The sequence below is a fragment of the Helianthus annuus genome, chromosome 10 (genome assembly GCF_002127325.2).
Source record: "Helianthus annuus cultivar XRQ/B chromosome 10, HanXRQr2.0-SUNRISE, whole genome shotgun sequence".
Lineage (NCBI taxonomy): Eukaryota > Viridiplantae > Streptophyta > Magnoliopsida > Asterales > Asteraceae > Helianthus > Helianthus annuus.
The window spans coordinates 34,094,048-34,116,640 of record NC_035442.2 but is presented as its reverse complement, the minus strand read 5'-3'; the positions used below and the strand labels follow the sequence as shown (position 1 = coordinate 34,116,640).

General features: G+C 34.2%; 1 protein-coding gene and 1 long non-coding RNA gene across 3 annotated transcripts; one reads left to right on the top strand and one right to left on the bottom strand.

Moving 5' to 3' along the window:
* Positions 1-3,050: 3,050 nt before the first annotated feature.
* Positions 3,051-4,532, bottom strand: LOC110881115 (probable WRKY transcription factor 70). The gene is made up of 3 exons (XM_022129480.2): positions 4,159-4,532; positions 3,811-3,915; positions 3,051-3,655 (listed from the first exon to the last, which is right to left on the bottom strand). The coding sequence occupies exons 1-3, from the start codon at positions 4,506-4,508 to the stop codon at positions 3,133-3,135; spliced, it is 978 nt and encodes a 325-aa protein (XP_021985172.1). The 5' UTR covers positions 4,509-4,532; the 3' UTR covers positions 3,051-3,132.
* Positions 4,533-9,453: 4,921 nt separating this feature from the next.
* Positions 9,454-20,156, top strand: LOC110881113. 2 transcript variants are annotated; one of them, XR_002559594.2, is made up of 8 exons: positions 9,454-9,862; positions 18,365-18,555; positions 18,624-18,995; positions 19,077-19,268; positions 19,354-19,468; positions 19,544-19,613; positions 19,732-19,830; positions 19,950-20,156. It is a non-coding gene; the product is annotated as an uncharacterized LOC110881113 (long non-coding RNA). The 2 variants fall into 2 exon arrangements; XR_002559593.2 differs by having other exon boundaries at positions 19,077-19,468.
* The last annotated feature ends 2,437 nt before the right edge of the window (positions 20,157-22,593 follow it).

Here is a 22,593-nt window from a genome sequence, read left to right as displayed (position 1 = left end):
TCATCAACATGATGACACCCCCGGCTAAGAGCATGCACAATCATGCACTCCCCGCACAGCCAGTTGTTAAGCGTTTTCAAAGTTTCTCCCACGTCCTCATATAAGTCGGGATCCTTAGCAATCGCATCCCGTAACGTATCTTTCCTGTTATCTGACTTGAGGTGGTCTCGTTGGAAGTGAGAGAGCAGTCTTGCGTATCCTTTGGACCCTACAAAACCATCTTTGCAAGAGTGGAAATTCCTGAAGGGGCAAGGCCTAACACCCTCAGGCCCTCCCCCCTGCACAACACCTTTCATCATACACCTAAGAACAATAACCCAACTCGAGTGAAGTAGGGGGGATGCGCTAAATACTAAAACTCCCTGCCAGGGAGGAAGGAGGGGGAGCAACCACGAGTTGCCCGCCCCCCTTACGGGGTTAGAACCTCACGCTTTAGGCCATGGTTGGTAGGGAGAGGTGCGAAAAGGAGGGATACGCGAAAGAGTAAGCTAGCCGAAGGGAGTTGGGAAACGAGTTAACCCTTAACCTTTAATTTTTTCCCAAAAATAAAAAATGAATCCTTATTCAAAGGAGGGATTTGAAGTTGAATTTGTGGATTTGAATATTAGGGTTTGGATCAAATGATGGGTTGCAGAAACTGAAACTGAAAAAGGAAATTTGGGTTTGAAAGAGAAGAACACAAAAGAAGGATATGGAGACTTTTAAGTGATCTAATCGGACATGAAAATCCATACCAGCTGGGGAAAAAAATCGAAATTTACATAAAACCCATACCAGCTGTGATCTAATCGGACATGAAAATCGAAACTTGAACGCAAAGAAAAATCTTTGAAGATAATTCACTGCGTTTAGGGTTTCAAGATTCGGTGTGAGAACGATGTTGCTTGTGTGGTGGTGTTAGGCGGAGTTCGAATTAGTTAACCGAATAGGTAGCGGCGCCTGAAAATATTGACGGAACCCTAATCCGTCTATATTGATTAAAAATACCAAAATAGAATAAAAATAATTCTGATTCTACTCTTTTCTTTGAAATAAAAACTTTGGCCGGAACAAATTCGCCAGAATAACGACCCAAGAAAACGTTGGTTGTCCGACGTATTTACCGTAAATACGCCGTCAACTTGAAGTCACGTTCAAGATTTAATGTCGCCGGGAAATTTAAAAACACCGGAAAAAGTCGCCTGAAAATAAATGTGCCGGAAATACAAAAATGTGGAATCTTCAGTTAAAACGCCCAGCTCGGTTTCATGTAATCATCTATATCTGAATTATTGTTGATATTTTCACCATCAGGACATCTAATTGTGGTATACTTATTCTATAACCAAAATCTAGGGTTCCGATAGACTTTATAAACGAAACCAAACTTGGTGTATTCTGGTTGTAACACATGTCTGTGCTCTTAGCTTCTCTCTAAGGGCTTTTGTTTTAATGAATCAGTTCCATTTCGCTGGAAAGAAAAAAAAAAAAACACACTCAACAATCAACTAGCAGAGAAACCTATGTTTATCATGACATCAACAAATCGAGACTAGCCCTGAACTAACTGAGACCACAATCGTGGAGCCAAACTCTACGAACGAACTCGGAAAAAATATTCCTTGCGTTCAACTCTTCGCCTCTTCCGTTCTTGTTAATTCCCAATCTTGTGTTTATCGTGTACACGTCTATGTATGTACCCAAGAGACTTTTTTTTTTTCGTATCGGGGATGGTAGAAACCCATAGAATAGTTTTTTTTGAACGACCAACAAAAAAATTTATTCAAAATCTAGCAAGTCGCTAGCGCCAAACTTTACTTCCACCAAGTTAATATATAGCGCCAAATCCATGGAACAGTTGAAAAGATAATTTTTATAATTGCCAACAAAAATTAAATAAAAATGACAAAAGAAAGCCCAGCAAGATGCTGGCAAGAACACACAAAATAAGTTGAATAGATGAATAGATAATTATACAAAGTAACTCTACTTTTGAATTTAAACTAGTTTAACACCAACACTGATTGTTGATAGAAGTACCCTTCCATTATTTATTTACATGATCTAATGACACTTTTATTCATTACAATCACTATTTAATAACTATTATTTTATTAAAGTTTATAGAGATATTAAGTATGATGAAAATCAGGATGTTACAACCCAATTTAATTACGGTCAGTTATTTACACCATATGTATAATAATGTATTTATTGTAATTAACGCCGAGATAAACATTTATAAGTTAATTGTATATAAACAATAAGGCGTAATAAGGGGGAGGTTCATTTGAAAAGAAAATTTAATTGAGAAGAAAAAAAACAAAAGGTAATTTTGTAAAACATTAAATAGTTTTTTCACTTATCTCATTTATTATCATTTTTGACTAATTAATTAGTCATAAAGACTATTATCCTCCACACTAACTTTTTTTTGCCTACACACATCAAATGTTATCCTACGTATTTCGAAATTCATCCTACACGTTGAAATTTATCCTACACAATCCGTAATTTATCTTACACTACTCGTAATTTATCCTACGTTTTAAATTATTTTATTTTATTTTATTTCTTTTAAAAAAAATATATATTTGGAGATAAGTTACAAAAAATTAATGTAGTTAGCTATTAAAGAGGAAGACTACACATTAATGTCCTATGTAGATTTACCAATGTACCCTTATTATAACATTAAATACTTATATTAAATAAAGTAAAATAAAACATTCTTATTGTTTGAAATTTCTTCTTTTTTCTTCTTACAAAAAAATTGTTCTCATTTGAACTCTCCACGGCGTAATAATACACTTATATATACTATTTATATACAACATATATGTAATGAAAAAGACATATATATATTATTAATTAAATTTACATAGGAAAAGAATTATCAAACTAGTCTGATTACATATTATTAATGATACTAAAAGACAAATCAGCCGCCAGCTTGATTAAATAATCTCATTTCGGAAAGGGCATGCCTTTTGACAATCGACCAAGGAATCGGCATAACCACCCTTGTACTCATTTTAGTGATGACGAAATAAATAAATAAAATACTAAAGTAAATAATTTATTATAAATATATTTCATAAAAGAATAGTACATTCTGTGTCACTTGTATGTTGAAGATGTTACATGATCTACTTACCACAAGCTGTCAAAGAGAAAATCACCATACTCATGGTTTTCACTTATGTCGTCTATCTCATAGCCATGTGTACTACATGGAGACGAAAATGCCCCTGATGATACCATGTCCTCACAATCTAACGCATATGATATCACAGACATAGGTTCTGATGGAACTTGTGAGAGTTCAATGATCGGATCGTATGGAGTATGATAATTAAATGACGAAACCTGTTCATGTTTCAAAGAACCTAAAGAAGGACGATTCTCTTTAGGTTTAGGTGTATGTTTCACCGGGGGAAAACAAGTGCCAACTTTATTGTTCTCCATAGGAGTATTTGTGCCAAAACTAATAAGGAACGAATTATCATTGAGATCTAGATCTTCCATATATATTTGAGGAGCTCTTTGTAAATTGTTGCAAGTATGAAGTCCGTAGTATGTTATCTTGTAATTTGATGGCTTGCTATCAGTTTTTTGAACTTGCTTGGTTGCTTGACACCCTTGTTCAAATTTGTGACTACACCTGTAATAGTTCCTGCATATTACATCAAAACATATTTCTTATCAGTAATAGCTAAACTTTATGAAATGAAAAAAAGATTGCAACCTTTGTTAGATTTTAAATAGGAAAAAAATCAATTAATACAACAAGATTCGCTAAAAAAATTAAGTCGAATCCGTAAATAGTACCTTTGGTGTTTTGAGTTGAGAATCGTTTTTTGACCGTACTTTCTCCAAGCATATCCGTCATCAATTAAAGTAGAGGTCATCTTTACAATCGTTGAAGCGCTTTTTCTACATATGCCCAAACAAAGTATTTATTAGCAACATGAAACACACATGATTTTTTGTCATTTACATGTATATATCAAATGGTTGGTGATTGTTGAATTTGATAAAGATGAGTTATGAGAAGACAATCTGATATGTAACTAAAATTTCATCAAATCTTATCAACCTCACATCATATACACACATATTATAAGGAGAGTATGATGGATTAATGATAAGTTAAATTCAATTTTATATGAAGAATACCTTCTATTGTAACATCCTCTTTTTGTTTTCACGGGTGTCACAATCCTATTGCTTTTACCGTAATCTTTTGCCTTTTGATCATCCCAACTGCGTGGAGATCTTACATTATTAGTTGGATTATGAGGATTCCGGTTGAGGTTAGAAGAGTGATAGACCGAAAGGGCGTTATCAAACATCCCCATCATCTGCACCACCACACCGTTATCGGATTGGAGATCAAATTCAATCTTTTCCGGTCGACCGAGCATTTCTTGAAGCTTATCCACAAATACTTTTCCATTTCTAAGCTCTTGAAGGGCTTTGGTTCGCCTGCTTGGTAAGCTTTCCGGCCAAGAGAGGAATGACTCCATGCGATATTTGGTATAATCTCAAGAGAACACCCCTATCAATAAATATAGCACAAAGATAATGTATATTTTATATAATTACTAATTAACAATTAATAAAACATTAGTTTTTTAAGCAGGCAAGTGGTAAAGAAATTCTAGAAAAACTTAAGTGACGTAAGCAGGTTTTGTCATATGACGCATGCATGAGTAAAATGACTACATTAACCCTTTGTTGCTTTTACATATGCTTATACAAACGCTTACTGTTAAGGGACAAGACTGTCCATTAAAATATTTTGGAGATGTAAACAAAAATATACTGATTTTTAAAATTAATATTAATAAAAGAATAATAACACATGTGATAAGAAATAGATTTAAAAGTATTCCTATTCCTAGTTTGTTTATATCTTAGAGAGTAAACTACCATTTTGGTTCCTGTGGTTTGATCAGTTTTGCCACTTTAGTCCAAATTTCAAACTTATTATATCTATGTCTCTGTGGTTTGCATTTTGTTGCCATTTTAGTTCAAAATCCAAAAACCCCATTTTTTTACTGTTACAACCTTTTATTTTGTCTTTTAGTTCAGGGGCATTTTAGTCATTTTGCTTATCATTTATAAATCATCATCATCATAACATTTTCATCCTCCCCAAATCATCATCATCTTCCCCAGATCAACTCACTCTCTCTTCTCTCTCTCTCTATAGCACCACACCACTGCCACCTCCTCCCTCTCTCTCTCTCTTCCCTCTCTCTAGCACCACCACCACCGCCACCTCCTCCCCCTTCTCACCACCATCACAAAACCAGCATCAGCTTCGCCGTTCTCCATCACCAAACACAATCCTCTCTCTAGCTGAACCACTGTCGCTCACCTCACTCGTCACCCCTTCACCCATCGTTCGCCACTATCACCATTCGGGAACCACCACACACCACCAACCCTCGCCGCACACCTCTGAAACACTTCACCGCCGTCATTCATCGTCTCCGTCAGGTATTCTTCTCTCGTTCTCTCTGATGGGGTTTTTGAATGATTCAGCAATGGCAGTTTAAATATGGGTTGGAGCAAGAGCAAGCGGTGGTTGTGAGGGTGTACGGTGGTGGAGGGTGGTGGTGGTGGGGAGACGGTGGTGGAGGGTGTACGGCTGATTGATTGATGCTGATGAAGGAGGTTCGAAGTTTCCCCAATACTGATGAACAGATTTTTGTTAGTTTTTAATCAAATCTGTTTAGGTTGTTGTTACGATTTACAATAAAAATAGGATTTGTAGAGGGATTGATTTGAATCTGAGATTGAGTTTTAGATCTGTATAATCTTCAAACGTTCAGATTTGTGTCTGAATAGTTGAAGTTGTTGATCTATATTGTTATTCTAAAAAGAAAGATTCAAATCATTAGTGTTTCATGTGAATTCTGATCTGAATCTGACTTGATTGAATCGATTATAGATCTTAATTCTGAGTCCATGTTCAACATTGGTTAGTAGTTTAGATCTGAATTTGTTGTTGTTGATTGTTCGAAATAACAATCTGCAGTATCAGCTGCAATTCACAAGTGATCGACATCGGACAAATTTCGGTGACATTGATCCTGACTTCGAACAATTGAATGAGTTTTGGTATGTTGTTTGAGTTTTCGAACTGATTTTTGATACAAGTTTCAATCATTTCAGACAATTTACAAAATTTTTGACTTTTGATACACCTGTCATCGAATGCTGAGGAGGTGGCGGTGGTGGTGGTGCTATAGAGAGAGAGGAGAGAGAGAGGGAGGAGGTGGCGGTGGTGGTGGTGCTATAGAGAGAGAGAAGAGAGAGAGGTCTGATTATGTTAGGGATGATGATGATGGTTTATTTGGGTTTTATTAATTAAAAAAAACTAAACATTTAAAAAATGACCAAAATGCCCCTGCACTAACGAACAAATTAGGCAGCTTTCAACAGTCAAAAAAGGGGGTTTTTGGATTTTGGACTAAAATAGCAACAAAATGCAAACCACAGGGACCAGATGTAATAAGTTTGAGATTTGGACTAAAGTGGCAAAACGGGCCAAACCACAGGGACCAAAATGGCAGTTTACTCTAAGAAGAGGGAAACTTCGTTGTTGGTTAACTTTGTAAAGTGTAAACAGATTACCGTACACATTATCTATGTTCAGTCATAACACATTTAATATCTAGAGTGAAAGGGTTCGGTTTTTACTTATTAACTATTTCTTAAACGATTATTTTACTTCTTTATTAGATAAACAAGAAAATATAATGCCATCCCTAAATCCCTCTTCTGGCGAAAGGCGACACTTTCCTTTGTTAACCCCCCCCCCCCCCCCAATAAAGGCCAGCGGCCACTCTCTTCTTTGGAGAATCTTTTTCTATTCGCGAACATTGTGACTTGTACCCCTACAATCTCCACAAAGACCTATTTTTAGCTCGCATCACTTTACTCCCCTATAGTTAGAGCAAGAGGAAATCGGACGTCCATATGTCGTTGGATCTATTTACAAAAAAGACGACATATCTAAGGCAATAGCGGCGGTGACAAGAGGGACAACGACAAATCTATTGTTTTTTTCTCACAAAGAAGATGCAAATGAGTGTGGTAGGGGTTGGAATTCTTCTAATATTTTTTTTTGTTCAAAGTTTAAAAATACTAAATTTCTCTCATGTGTCTTGCACGTGACTCAACTTAAGGACAAACCTAGTATCTAACGTGTGAGGTCGGGACACCATAATTTTTTTCATTCTAATAGTACTTCTTTCAACTGACCCTAGAGATCTTTTGATGCTAACAATCGGATTTTGAACGATGACCTCTATGAAAAAATTAGGACACCTATTATCAAATGTTTTTTATATCATTTAATCCATAAAATGATAAGATATGCGACAGTTGTTATTAATAACAAGTCTAATACATATTACCGTTTATAAAAGACCATTTTTACTAAATATATTATGAGTTGAAAATCTTACACAAAGCCGATTTTAGCAATTGCACATTTACCTTTTTCTAAAATTCTCATTTACTCTCGGGTTAACTTTGGTATAAAGGAATAAAAGATGGAATGGAATGAATTATTTTGATGGAATGAAAAAAAAAATGTATTTTTAGTTATCATGTAGTAATGGAATGAAGCATTCCAAAGGAGGAGTGTAACTCTTTTTAAATATAACAATTTTCATTCATTGGTAAGGGGGTGGTTTTTTCATTCCTTCAAGAAATGGAAAGAAATATATTATTATTATTATTATTATTATTATTATTATTATTATTATTATTATTATTATTATTATTATTATTATTATTATTATTATTATTATAGTTTTAGCACACCACATCAATGTCATGTCACATAGTCACTGCTAGAAAATACACTCTTCTTGATACGCGAACAATAACACGCACATAGTTTATGACATTCAAAAGCGTATGTCAAGAAAAAAATGTCATGGTTTACAAAATTTAATAAATCCATGACATTCATTTTTTGTGTGTCATGTTTTTAGCGTCATAAACAAAACAAGAATCATCTTGACACGAAAACAATGACACACGCTCATTTTATAACATTCGAAAGTGACTGTCAAGAAAAAAATGTCATGGTTTTACAAAATTCAATATATTTATGACACACTTTTTTGTATGTCATCCTTTTAGCGTAATAAAAAACAAGATATATCTTGACACACGGATAATAACACACGCTTATTTTGTGACATTTAAAAACGTGTCAAGAAAAAATGTCATGGTTGTACAAAATTTAATAAATTTATAAAACAAACAAATGGATAAAAGGTAACAAAAAAACCGTTTTGTTGATCTCTAATCCCATTTTAATTAATGCAATACTTCGAAAAAAAAAACAAATGGATAAAAGGTACCAAAAAAAATAAACAAATGAATAAAAAGTAGCAAAAAAAAATTTAACAAATGGATAAAAGGTAAAAATAATATGTATTATTCTTTAATAATTAATACATGTTCTACCATTTCATTAGAATATATTTGACACTAATGGTAAAATAAGGTTAAATTAGATCAATTATGATCACTAATATTCAATTAGATTCATTGTACTAGTTAGAGTCATCAATGTTAATTAGGTTCGTGATGGTTAATTATGGTCATCATTATCAATTAGGTTATAGGGTCTGGTTATGACTCTCATGGTCACAATGACCCTTCACATCAGCGTCATGCCACCCACTTCTAATCTATCGTCCAAAACCATTACTCTAAGGGTGTGATCATGACACAAACCACTATTCTTTTATTTTAATTTATTTTTGTGAAAAGAAAAATGAAATATTGAAAAAAGGAAAGGAGACCCATGCTTTAATCCATGAGAACCACAGTGAATGAGGCAAGATGGTGGTGTAACAATCCATTAATAGTCCTACGTGACAATTGATGATCAACTCATGCCCCCCAAACCCTTTAGCCTTAGAGTCACTGATAGCCAGTTTTGGTTGTTGATGGTTATTTAAGGTCATTCATGATTAATTAAGATATTACTGGGTTGGGTAAACAGGTATATCACTAAATCCCAAACTCGCGAATAAAAATAAAAACTATTCCCAAACCCGATTAACCGACCCTAAATCCGTCCCAAATATTTTGAGTTTCGGATTTACCCACCAAATTCAGGTTTGATTGCCATCCCTAGTTCCTCCTAAAATTTAACCATCACTAGTGCTCTAATGGTGGCCACGGGTGATAGGGGTTTCTCATTGAGTCTGGGTGATAGGGGTTTCTCATGGAGTGGTTTAAATTGGGGATCTATTATGCGAGGGGACTCTCTAGCACGGACCCGATTAAGACAACGTATACTAAACCTCATAACATTCGCAAATAATTCACACCTTTCCAAAAAAAAAAAAGTTCCTTCCTAAAATTTAATCAATTAAAGTCATTTAAGTTCCCCGCTCATTTTTCCCCTCTTCCTCAAAAATCCAAATCCCCCCTCTTTTTTCAAAACCTAAATTGAAAATTCAAAGTACACATCCTTCCTGTCGATCTCAAACTTCCCTGCTGCTTCAACTGAGATGTTAGATCTCCATGTCGTATGCCACAAAAGGAAGAACCGTTGCTACTGCTCCATTATGGATATCTACTCGATTATAAGAATCAGTCGGATTCATATCCTGTAAAACCCTCCTTCACAAACAGATTTTGCCTCCTCCCTCTGTGTTTCTCCTGATTCCCGGACAAACTCAAGAGTGTACCTGCTCCGGAGCATTGTTATTGTGAATCAACACGGGAATATACTACGCTTGGAACGCCTCCATTTGACTGTGAAGACTTCTTGTAGCGCAGCCGGTAACGATTAACAACTGTACGAATCTGAACTCTTAACGAATTTGTAGTTGAGGTAAATAATCGAACCCTTGTTTGCATCTTTTTTGTTGTTGGTTGTATTCTGAATTAAAATTAAGAGGTAGTTGATTACTTAATTGCTTAGATTTTTTTTGAAAGGCCAACTGTTAAATTTATAATGTAATTGCTTAAATTTATAATGTAGTTGATTATTTACTTAATCTATCTATACTATATAATAAAAGAAACTCAATTGAGGACACATGTCATTATATGGTGAGTCCTCGCCTAAACCCATTATTTAATATATATATTTATTTAATTTAAAATAAAAGTTACATATGTATTTATTTAATTTTAAAATATCAGTTTTATCTTTCACTATTTCGAATTAAGTTATTAATTGAAATCGTAACTTATCTTTTAAGATTTGGAAAACTTCAGTTTTCTTATTTTTTATTTTAAAATATAAGTTGATTTATCTTATGTATTTATTTAATTTAAAATAAAAGTAATATATGTATTTATTTAATTTTAAAATATCAATTTTATCTTTCACTATTTTAAATTAAGTTATTAATTGAAATCGTGACTTATCTTTTAAGATTTGAAAAACTTCAGTTTTCTTATTTTTTATTTTAAAATATAAGTTGATTTATCTTTATTTGTAATTTTACTAAAATACCCTTAGTTTTATATTTGAAGTTACTTAAATACTCATCCCGCTAATAAACATTTTAGATGGAGGTAATGTCAGGGAGCTAAATGAAAAAAAACATAGCAAACTATAGGAGGAAAATGACTATTTTTAAATGATTGTAGCAAAACCGTTAAAACGACCAAACCGAATGGAGCAAAATAAAAGTTTACTCTTTTTAAAAGATAAATCTTGATGACTAATTTTATTAACATATGACATTATATTTTTTCAACACGTGCAGTATACGAGCTTTTTAAGATATATCTTTTTATTATTTATTATATAAAATTATATTTATGCAAACTATTTCGAATTAAGTTATTAATGGAAATCGTGACTTATCTTTTAAGATTTGGAAAACTTCAGTTTTCCTATTTTTTATTTTAAAATATAAGTTGATTTATCTTTATTTGTAATTTTACTAAAATACCCTTAGTTTTATATTTGAAGTTACTTAACTACTCATCCCACTAACAAACATTTTAGATGGAGTTAATGTCAGGGAGCTAAATGAAAAAAACATAGCAAACTATTGGAGGAAAATGACTATTTTTAAATGATTGTGGCAAAACCGTTAAAACGACCAAACCAAAAGTAGCAAAATAAAGGTTTACTCTTTTTAAAAGATAAATCTTGATGACTAATTTTATTAACATACGACATTATATTTTTTCAACACGTGTAGTATACGAGTTTTTTAAGATATATCTTTTTATTATTTATCATATAAAATTATATTTATGCAACCCCGTGTAATACACGGGGTTTTAACCTAGTTCTTATATAATGTAATTGCTTAAATTTATTAAAACTTCCGGTTAACCCAGTGTTAAAACAGAAGGATATTGCTTAGATTTTGTTATGTAGTGAGGCAGCTCTATCCTTACTGTGCATGAGTTTTTGAGCTTGATTTAGACAAACTCTTGCACCACTATTAGTAATAAGCATGCAAAATGATGCTCTTTGTATTGGATGAGCAGATTGTGGTGTTTCCTTTTTTTTTTTTTTTAATTATTGTTTTCGGCATTAAGAGTGTTTAGTTTAAGGGTGGAGGGTATCATTCAATCACTTTAGGGTGTTTGAGTCATTCTCTACCCAATGATATCATGTCATGTCAAGTCCCCGTTCCATTCCTCATTTTGCACTCAATCACTGGCAATGATTCAAACACATGGAGAGTGGTAAATAATTAAAAAAAATTGTGATTGATTGAAAGCGGTTGGGACCAATGTTGTAGAAGGCGCTAGGCGCTAGTCGGGCGGTGAGGTACCGCCTAGGGATTAATCAGGATTAATCGGGATTAATCGGAATGGGATTTTTTATATGTATTTTTTCAAAATTATATATATATATATATACCCAATAATATAAAAATAATACTTCAAAATTCACATAAATACTTCAAGTTTCAGATAGTATGGTTCGATTTTGACCGATTTTGATCGATTTTGACCAATTTTGACCGCCTAGGATCGATTTTGACCGATTAATATAGTCCGATTAATCCGATTTTTGACCGACTTTGACCTACTTTGACCATGGCCGATTAATTGACCGACTAGCTCAAAATTAGGCAGTAAGTGGCCGCCTACCGCCTAAGCGCCGATTAATCGGCCGCCTAGGCCGATTTCTACAACACTGGTTGGGACCCACCACTAAACCCCCCTCCCTCCTCCTTCCCTTCTCTTCCCGCATCGGTTTGTATACACCGAAGAAAGCAGTTCCCACTCACCGAAAAGAGGCCGGGGATCATTCACCCAGCGGCAAACAAACTCCCCGATCACACTCACCGACATCATACCGACCCTCCTAACGTCTTTGTCTTTTTTTTGTCTGTTGTAGAATTGTGTGTCCCTGATGTTGACTGAAAGCTACTAGAGGAGCTTGAGTCGATGGGTTTTTTTCTTGCAAGAAAGGGCAACCTGGACTGTTGATGCGTGTGTAGCGTTATATATTTTTATTGATATTTTAAGCTCTTTTTAACACATTAGTCAACTTTTAAATTTATAAAACACGATATTCTATTAACACTAAACACACATATGAGCAAGTGCACCCATCGTGAGCGTAGTATAGCATTGGTAAGATACCGAGGTCGTCCAAGGACACAAGAGCTTTTAGTACCGGTTTATTCTCAACGTCTAATCAAATCAAAATTTTAGAAAAGGTTTTAAACATGAAAATAAAAACTAAAATGCTGAAAATAAAAATAAATTAAAACAGATAGACAAGATGAATCACTTCGATCTGACTCGCCTTTAATGTAACATTTGATGATTTCCGCACTTTTGCACTTTTTAAGAGATTATCTTAGTTATAGTAGTAGGCCCCTCTTTTGAAGGCGACGTTACCCACAACCCAGTGGTTTGAGTCAGCAAGGATACAATCCCAAAGGGTCGGAATATTGGAAGATAATTAATTAAGTTATTAATGCGTAAGTGGTAGGCCCCTCTTTTGAAGGCGACGTTACCCTCGGCTAAGTGGTTTGAGTCAGCAGGGATACAATCCCAAGTAGCCGGGTTAATGTATTAATAGTAGTTTACATATGAGGGGATCAAGCCATTCGCACCCCCGCCATCCAATACAAGTGGGTATTGAAGGAGGTCCTGGTAAGCTTTACCCAGGTCCTTGCAGGATCTATACACTGAACAAGGCAAGAACTTACCAAACCAATCCCTTAACCCCCGACCAGGTAGCCAAAATATCTCTATATAGACCGTAGAGATATGAATGGTGAAAATCTTTTATTTTATATAAACAGTAAAATAACGCCAAGACACCACGGACAAATGATAAGAAAGTTTCACCTTCAATATAAGAAACTAGTTATTAAAGTCACTAGTTTAAGAACCCGCAAATTTCGCGGGTTGATAAAAGAAAATTTCTTCATTAATACCGCCGACATTAAATATTATTATTTTATACACGTTAAAACACAAACGAATATATTAGATTACAACGACAAATTGAAATACATGAATATGCAACGATCACGATTCGTTGAAAATCTCTATATAAATCACATTAGTTGTTTTATCTGTAGGTTTTCCGTTGTCAATTATTAGTATTTTGACTCCATCTCATGTTTTTGCCCTTGATAAAGCAACATATAATTCAACATACAATTGTCATAATTTGAAAAGCTTTATAACCTTGATACATTAGTTTACTTGTCTATGTTTACAAAAAGATAATAAAAAGTACATAGGCTACCACTATATTTCTTCAAGTGAATTTCTTATAATTTTAGACTATGAACGTTTGTAAGTGTACTAAGTATCACAGGGTCGATATACTATACCTTACTTGCATTTAGTAATCTCCGTTCGGGTTATAGCATAATACAAAGTTGAGCAGCAGCTGATTTGGGCAGCCATCGTGGATCAATGATACTTGTCCGTCTTCCTGAACATAGCAAAACAAACACACAACACCAAGGCCTTAACTTTATGTTATGCTAAAAACAAACACAATAAGAAAAAACTTTGTGTAGAAATTATACATAGTTAAGTGGTAAAGTATTAGTTCTCACTAAAACACATTCTGAATAACACGTATTCAACCTAAACAGGCGCGTTATCTCAATTCTGAAATGGGTCAAATTAAAAGTTTTAGCTAAAAAATAATGGGTCAACTACTGAATAGATAACATCATCAATAACATAAACTTAAACATGTACTTTATCTCAATTCTCAAATGGGTAAAACTAAATTTTTAAGCTAAAAAGATATCAGGTCAAACATGTCAAAGGTTTCCCAAACAGTATCAAACCGGTACCGAAAATCCTAAGAAATGGGTACCGTTACCAGTAGCGAAAATATCCAGTACAGTACCAGTATTTAAAGGTAAAAACCGGTACCGAAAACGCAAAATGTCGGTACCGAAAATCGAGCCGGGTTGAGAAATTCAGTACCCGGTTCCGAACCGGTACCATTTGCTCATTCCTTGATTCGTTGTTCAATTTGATGATTTTTTGGTTGGTTGTCTCACCGGTACCAAGGTTGTGGGCTAGCCGCCACCAAAAGAAAATCCATGCCCCTTTACTAACCTGCAAATCAACAATACTTGTCAAGATTAGAATATGCCAAAGGAAATAACAACGTTTAAACTATATCCAAACAAATAGTCTATAGTCTATGAAAATTTTAAATTGAAACTAAAAAACAAAGCGTATATAATTGTAGTTGTTGCAATTCAACATAATCCTACAGATTTGAAACATATCATTCTTAATCTATATGTAGACCATAATTGACAGTAAAAAGTTAATGAACACATACCAACAGGTTCTGTGGTGTTGGAGTAAGGAATGAAACTTTTGCACCATTAGACCCTTCAATTGCAACAATTAAACGATCATAATGAATAAGAATTAAAGGATCCAGTTTTGAGATCATTCAATCATGTGCCTTTGCCCATTCTTTGACCTGTACAGAATCGATCAAAATTAGCATATAGATAGTTCTTTGCATCACTTATAGCTAGTAAAAAATAAGAATAAAAACCCTGCCACGAAAACAAACATCAATCTAATTCATCCAAAGCAACAGTTTTGACTCCATTTGACAAAAAATGTGAATACTACCTTAACAATGATTTTTAACCTTTACCTCAACTGATTAAAAATACGCAAATTAACATATATTCAAACGAATAACCGATAGTTAAACTTTCAGTTTTGGAAATAGTTCTGTTCAGTTTCGGCATATCTCAGTATCTAACCTCCACCCCAAAAAAACCCGAACCAAACTTAGCGCAAAAAAAAAAAAAAAAAAACCTAAATAAGCACAAAAAATAAGAGACAATTATGAAGGAAAACATAACAATTGATTATTTTTTTCAAATTACTGATCTTTGTTTGACATTCATTTTCCATTCTTAAGAACATTTTTTAATTGGGACATGTGAAGTGCATTTGTTTGCCCTTTAGAAAAGTCAGCGTGAATAAATGGTCTGATTAATGAATATTTTATTGATAGAACAATAAAACCGGTAGATATATAAGAGGCATGCTCACATAACTAAAACATGATGCATATTGAAAAAGCCTTTAGGTTTGCCGCATAAGAGTAGATAGCAAATATAAGAACAAAGAATAGTTTAATCATACTAATAACACTTATTCATCAACATATAAGAACAAAAATAAGAATGTAGGCACCCTACATTTAAATCCGACTACCTCAGCCTTCATTTACCGGCCCATCTTATCCCAAGATGTTTATTGGTTGACCCATTAACCAACCAGCCTAGCCAATCTATTTTACCACCTATAGAAAAGATTAACCGACCTCACACAATCAAGTTCCAAATACGCTGACTTAGTCAAAGCTTAAAACTTAATTTATACCATTCAATTAGTGATTTTAAAACCATTATTCCTTAGAATCAAACAATATGATATATGAAGAAGAATGCTCAAACCTGAATAAACAAAGCCAAATGTGGATGCATCTTTTCAAGGGCTTAGATCCAGGAATTTGGAGCAAATGTGATGTAGCGTAGCTGTAAAGACCGATCACCAGAATGAAGTGAAAAAAAAAACTAAAGGACAACATGTTATAAGCAGCAAAATAATAGCAAAATCTTCATTATGTTTTGTGTCCATCTCAAGTTCATTGACACCCAGCCTAAACAGGTCGCCTACATTAGCAACAAAAGAGTTTGTAAATTTTTTTAGAATCAAAGAAACCACGAGCATCCATAGTGCGAAGCTTTGAACTGAATGGGTTAGAAAACTATCTAAACAAACTATCGACAACAAACACACACACACACACACACACACACACACACACACACACATATATATATATATATATATATATAAAGAGACGAAAGGTGCGTCTAAATGCCAACTGGTTTATAAGAATAGCATGCTGGAGCTAAATTACCTCAAAATTAGGAAACGTAATTAGAGCAACATCTTCAAGCAATTTCACAATTTACAAACTCTAAAATCCAATCTACACATGGTGAATGTAACCAAAATTTACCCTAAAAAATCACAATACAGTACATGTTTCAAACCATATCATATAAACCTAATTCCAATTAAATCAATAACATATACATATGAATAACAAAAAAATAAGCCAATAATAAACTATTAAATAATCCAAAAAACCAATAGAACATTTACCTGAGCAAAAACCATAACTTGAAAACTAACAGAGATTTGCTACCATTAAAGAAAAATCTTAGAAAACTGAAATAATTAGAAGCCAAATGGTATATAGAATCCAATCAGTGGAATCATCAAGGGAATTCGGTTCATAGCATGGTTTTGTAGAAGTTTGAAGGACTAAAAATCGCACATATCATAATTAGGGTTTTGTAGAAACGTAAGATTATAAGATTAAAACTTAACATACCAAGAGGGTAACGATTAGGATGAATCAGAGATACATGAGAATCGCTTCGCTGCGAATTAGGGTTCGTGAAATATAAATCAAGATTAAACAAATATGAAACACGAATCAATGAAAAAAAACATAAGTGTATTAGATAAAGGATCGAAAATAACTTACTGTGTTGCCTTCAATCGATGATTTGAATCTTTGCTTTAGAGATCTAGGTTTGTGATTTGCAAAATAAGATATAAAGGAAAGGTTGAGGAGAGAGATGGTAAGAAACTTACGTGAGAAGGAAAATAGAGAAAAAGAGATTGCCGCCCAAAGATTAATTCTCTTGCTAAAGAGGATGTCCACATAATCACAATGGTTGACTAAGAATATGCCATGTGGCTAAAGATGTATTCTTTTAGTATAGTAGATAGATTAATACAAAACCAAATAAAAAATGCGAAAAGATTAAAAATCAAAAGTATTACATTAAATGCTTGTCTTCACCAAGTGATGTAAGAGACTTAGGTAAACATGGCCTTTGATTGTCAAGAACTCTTACTATCAATCTTGGATTCCGAGACTACTACACACACTTAAAGGTGGATGATGGATGATGGTGGTGGATGTGGGTGTTGTAGTGGTGGTGGAGTGGTGGTGAAGTGGGAGAGAGGTGGTTTTCCAAGGGATGCCTTTGAAGTGAACCAAGCACCCCTATTTATAGCCTGCACAGAAGTCCGAACACGGCCCCGTGTCCGCTGGACACGGCCCTGTGGCCACCCTCTTTCTCTTTCTTCATTAATTGCAATTGTCTATATTAGGCTCCACACGCCCCCGTGTTCGCTGGGCACGACCCCATGTGAAGAATCGTATCTTTACTATCAAGATTTGCTAGATTCTGCGAATCTTAGCGTTGACCATGGCCCGTGTTGAGCTAGGCACGCCCCCGTGCTAGGAATAGAAGCTTCTACAACTTTGTCTTTTCTGCAGGCATCTGACCACGCCTCCGTGTCCGCTGGGCACATGGTCGTGATCAGCCTTCTGTTTCTTGTTTTTGCTTGGGAAGATCCTGTCGAGGGGTCGGGCATGCCACGTTTATTCCTTTTCTTTGTATTTATGTTAGTTTTTGCTGCATATTTGTTCCGTTTGTTCATTTAAGCTCATTTGGTCTTGAAAATACAAAAGGAAGATAAAAGCACACTTTTTCCAACATTAGTACTAAAAAAGGGTTAGTTTTATGCCTCATTTGATATAAGTTATATGTTGCATTTTACACACATCAACTGTTCATTTCTGAGTGGGATGAAGCTATTAGTTCGAAGTCTCTTTCTAGACGTTTTCTTTTTCTATTTATGCTTATGTACTCTGAATTTTGAATAAGGTTGAAATGTGTAATTTTCATCCTTTTTTATATAACACGTTTTAGTTAAAGCATAGTGTTTTTTTTATCGAACATGACATTGGTATTGTGTTCATCGTGTTTTCTTGCGATTGATTTTCCCTCAAATATAGTTGCCAAAGAAACAATATTGATGGATACATATGAAGGCGAGGAAACTATTGAAGTTATGATGGAAGTAGCTTTACAAGGAGAAACTTTACTACCTATTCCACTTAAAGAGGAGTATATTGAGAAGGTCAAAGAAGCTATGGGACACATACTAAGTTGGCCTAGATATCTAGTCATTCGATGCTCTGACATGGTAATATCGTTTATGTAGAAATTTTTTATATTTATACATGAGGTCTAATTTAAAGAACTTGTTTATAGTTATTTCTAGGAAAAAGTGGTGGCGAAACCAAAGAGAAAACCTACCGAGGAAAACAAAAAGGAAATAGAAAGTAAGAATGAAAAGAAACGGCCAAGAGAACCTGCTGAAGAAAACAAAAAAAAACTAATTGAAAAAGAACCTGGTGAAAAAAGAGAAAACAACAAAGAAATCAAACGGAAAATAGAACGTGTCGAGGAAAAGGCAAAAGAGAATGAAGGAAAAATCACGACGAGAGCACAAAGGAATCAAAGGGTTAGAATGGAAAGAAGTGGAGTTTTGACGATGAGTGCACTTTTGGTTGATAGTGCATTACTTTCAAAGTGCATTACATTCACCAAGCTGACCAGTGCTGTCATCACTTCTTATATAATGTAAGTGCCTATATCTAGTATAAATTACCGTTCGTAAAACAAAATTTACTTTATTGATTCGGTTTTGTATGTTAACTGTAGGTTCCTGTATGAGCAAATAAAGAAAGAGCAAATACATGATCGTGGAATATGTTTTATGAACCCATCTGCAATTTCGCGGGTTGATCAACGCAAACCTAAACCTAAACTCATCGAGGATGTAAGTAGAGCGGTTGCAGATCGATTGTATAAAAGAAAGGGCAATTACATCATCCTATTGCCCTACAATCCCTGGTTTGATTTTCCTTTTAAATAAGTATTCATAAAGACCTATTATCTTAATTTATTTTGATTGAATTTTGGATTTTGGATTTTGAAGAAACCATTGGGTTTTGGGTGTTGGCAGTACCAAACCTGAAAACAACTACTTGCTATTATCTTGATTTCTTACGGCCTAGAAGTGTCAATGAGCAGTTGAGGCAAATTTTTGATACGTAAGTAATACAAATAATCATAATGGATGATAAAAGAGTTGGAATATACATTGATATAATTTTGATTTTTTATAGGGCAATGGTCATGTATGCTTCACGAAGTGGTGCCAACATAAGGGTTAAACTCATATGGATTAACGCTAGGGTAAGCACTTAATCCCTTATTTAAATTGTGGTTGTAATGATATTGTAAATATTGAAACCCTTTGGTTTAAACTTAAATCGCATTGGTTTCACATTTCTTGATATTTTTAATTTTGTAGTGTCCACGTCAGCCAGGAGGTACTGAATGCGGCTACTATGTGATGAAGTTCATGAAGGAGATACCTTATGATGGAGTTGAAATATTTGACAATGATAATGTAATTTTAGGCATATTTTATTCTGTATTTTAGAGAAATATGTACTTATATATAAAAAAATGCTAAAATTCATATATTAGGATTAAATTCTGATTTTTATTATTTATTTGTTGTCTCAGGTTGGGAAAGGAGTAGAGGAATACTCGGCTGCGGATATGGATGGCATTCGCGAAGATTGGTCGACATATGCGATTAACTCTATTTTTAAATGACAAATCGTATTTTAGGTGTTGACGATGTATTGACAAACAATTTTTTTGTTAACGTTAAAATATTTGTAGTATACTTGACAAATGATTATGTAATGGATTGTTTTGATATATATATGTGTGTGTATTTGTTTTATGAAAAAGATTTATTGTTTTTGTTATTATATATGTATTAAGGGCAAATTAGTAATTCTATAAAAAAATTAAACAATTAAAAGCATGATATGCGTAAATGAATATCATACGTATGTGTTATAAATGTTTGTCATTAAAAAAGTGTCATAAAATGAGTGTTATGAATGTGTGTCATTAAAATATGTCATAAAATGAGTGTCTTCATGAATGTGTGTCATGAATGTGTGTCATTAAATGTGTGTCATTAAATGTGTGTCATAAATGTGTGTCATAAAAACATGACACACAAATGCATGTTATGTTAAGTTTAGGGTGTAAGGGGCAATCCCCTAAGAGGGGAGTCCCCTCTCTTACGCATAACCAATCCTCGTGTGCCACGTCAACTCCCCTCTTAAACTCCCCTCACACCCTAATTTGATGGCGGCACTCCCCTCTTAGGTGACTTGGTTTTTTATTAAAAAAAAAAAGAAAATTTTTCATTGGTTGATTGAATAGGGCCCACCTTCTCTCTCCTCCCCTCTCTTCGGTGCCTCCTCACCGATCATCCCCCCTTTTTTGGCTCACCGCTGTACAGGCGGCACCTCACCGCTCGGTGAAATCGGTCCTCGCATGGGGTCACCGATTGTGCCCCGGGCACCCTTATGACTCCTCAATCAACGACACGCTTTTGCGTGTCATAATTACCATTTTATGACGCACGATATACGTCATGAAATGTGTATTTTCTAGTAATGAGTTTAAATCCCCTTTAAATTCCCCTATTAAACAAAATACAAAAAAATTAAGAGAAGAGATTTGATTGGTTGAAAAGAATGGGCCCCACCTTCTTTCCCCTTTAACAAGCGTTACTGCAATAGAGCCCTCCTCATAGCGCCCCCCTTTGGCGTCCAGGGGTGGCTATGGGGCGCTATAGGGCGTTAACGATGGTGATGTGGCGGGGGGCTTTATACCACACCCTCTGGCCTAATAATGAACATAACTAGGGTGGCACATAACACTTTTCTAGCCTCCGTTTCACACGTGGTATTTTTAGGCTATATTTGACACATGACACTATTATGGATGTTTTCCCAATCAAATGAAAACCATTACAATTTTCGGATAAAAAAAGCGGACCCGTTTTACATATACGGATCAAATTTGAAGTCTGTATAAAAGCCATATAACCCGGACCATCTTCACTTTTCATATCGCAAACTAGGGTTTCACAATATTCTCTCTCGCGTTCTTCTTTGCCGATCATCAAAGATCTTGAAATCAAGGTTAGATCACGGATACTTTCAATTAAACATCAAGATTTTATCATTATTTAACATTCAATCTTCGTTTTAATAATTTATTGATTTGATTTTCGTTCGTTGTCACCTATGGTTTCTTGCTCATGGATCTGTTATATTTCTGATAATCAAATGTCGTCCACATCAAGGTATGTTTCCGTTATTTCTCTGTTGTTTAGATTTTGATGTTCATATACTTTAGGCGATGAATCTGAATTTAATTGAAGCATAACATGGTTCAGATCTAAAAAACGGGGTGGCCGGAGAAGACGATAGTCAAAAGGGTTCATCCAGATTTGATTTTCTGCGACGGTGTAGGGTTCGGTTCACCTGATGAAGGAGAATGTTGGTTCTGCGGCGGCTAGGGTTCTGCTGTTTACATTCAGTTAGTGTTTGTAAACAGTTCTAGAATAGGTTCATTCCTTAATGAACGAACACAAATAAGACCATGTTTGTGTTCGTTTGATTCGCTTTCAATCCAAGATAAATGTATAGTAAGGAAGGTTGGGTTCAATAGGGAACTAGGGAACCGCTATTTTACATATAAAAAAAACCATTAAAAATCATTTTTACATAATGTCTTCGGAGTTTTTTCATATAAATATATGTAGAAGACGTCCAACTAAAAAATATTTTTTTTAAGTTTTTCTTATTAAAACGGCTTTTGCATATGTTTATATACAAAAGTTTCAAAAAAGATTAGGTAAGAACAAACTTTTTGCAAGTAAAAATGAATAAATTTTGGGGATTTTCTATATGGTTTCTTAGTTCCCCACTATTTTAGCTCATTACTATTTTATGGTTCTCCATTAAATCTCACACTAGTAAGGAATATTCGTGTACGACACAGGAAAATATAGAGAGAAAGACGAGTGTGGGTAAGAATACGATTATAAAACCTATCATATAAAACTAATTTTTTAAAAGAGTAAATTACAAGTTTTGTCCTTTATGTTTGTACCAAATTGCAGGCGGTGTCCTTTGCCTTTAAATTTGACAAGTTTTGTCCTTAACGTTTCAAAATCCTGCACGTTATGTCCTTGAGCCTAACACAATTAAATTTTTCTGTTAAATTAAGGTATTTTTGTAATTTTAGTAAGCAAATAAGGGTACTTTTGTGATTTTATGTATTTAGTTAAAAA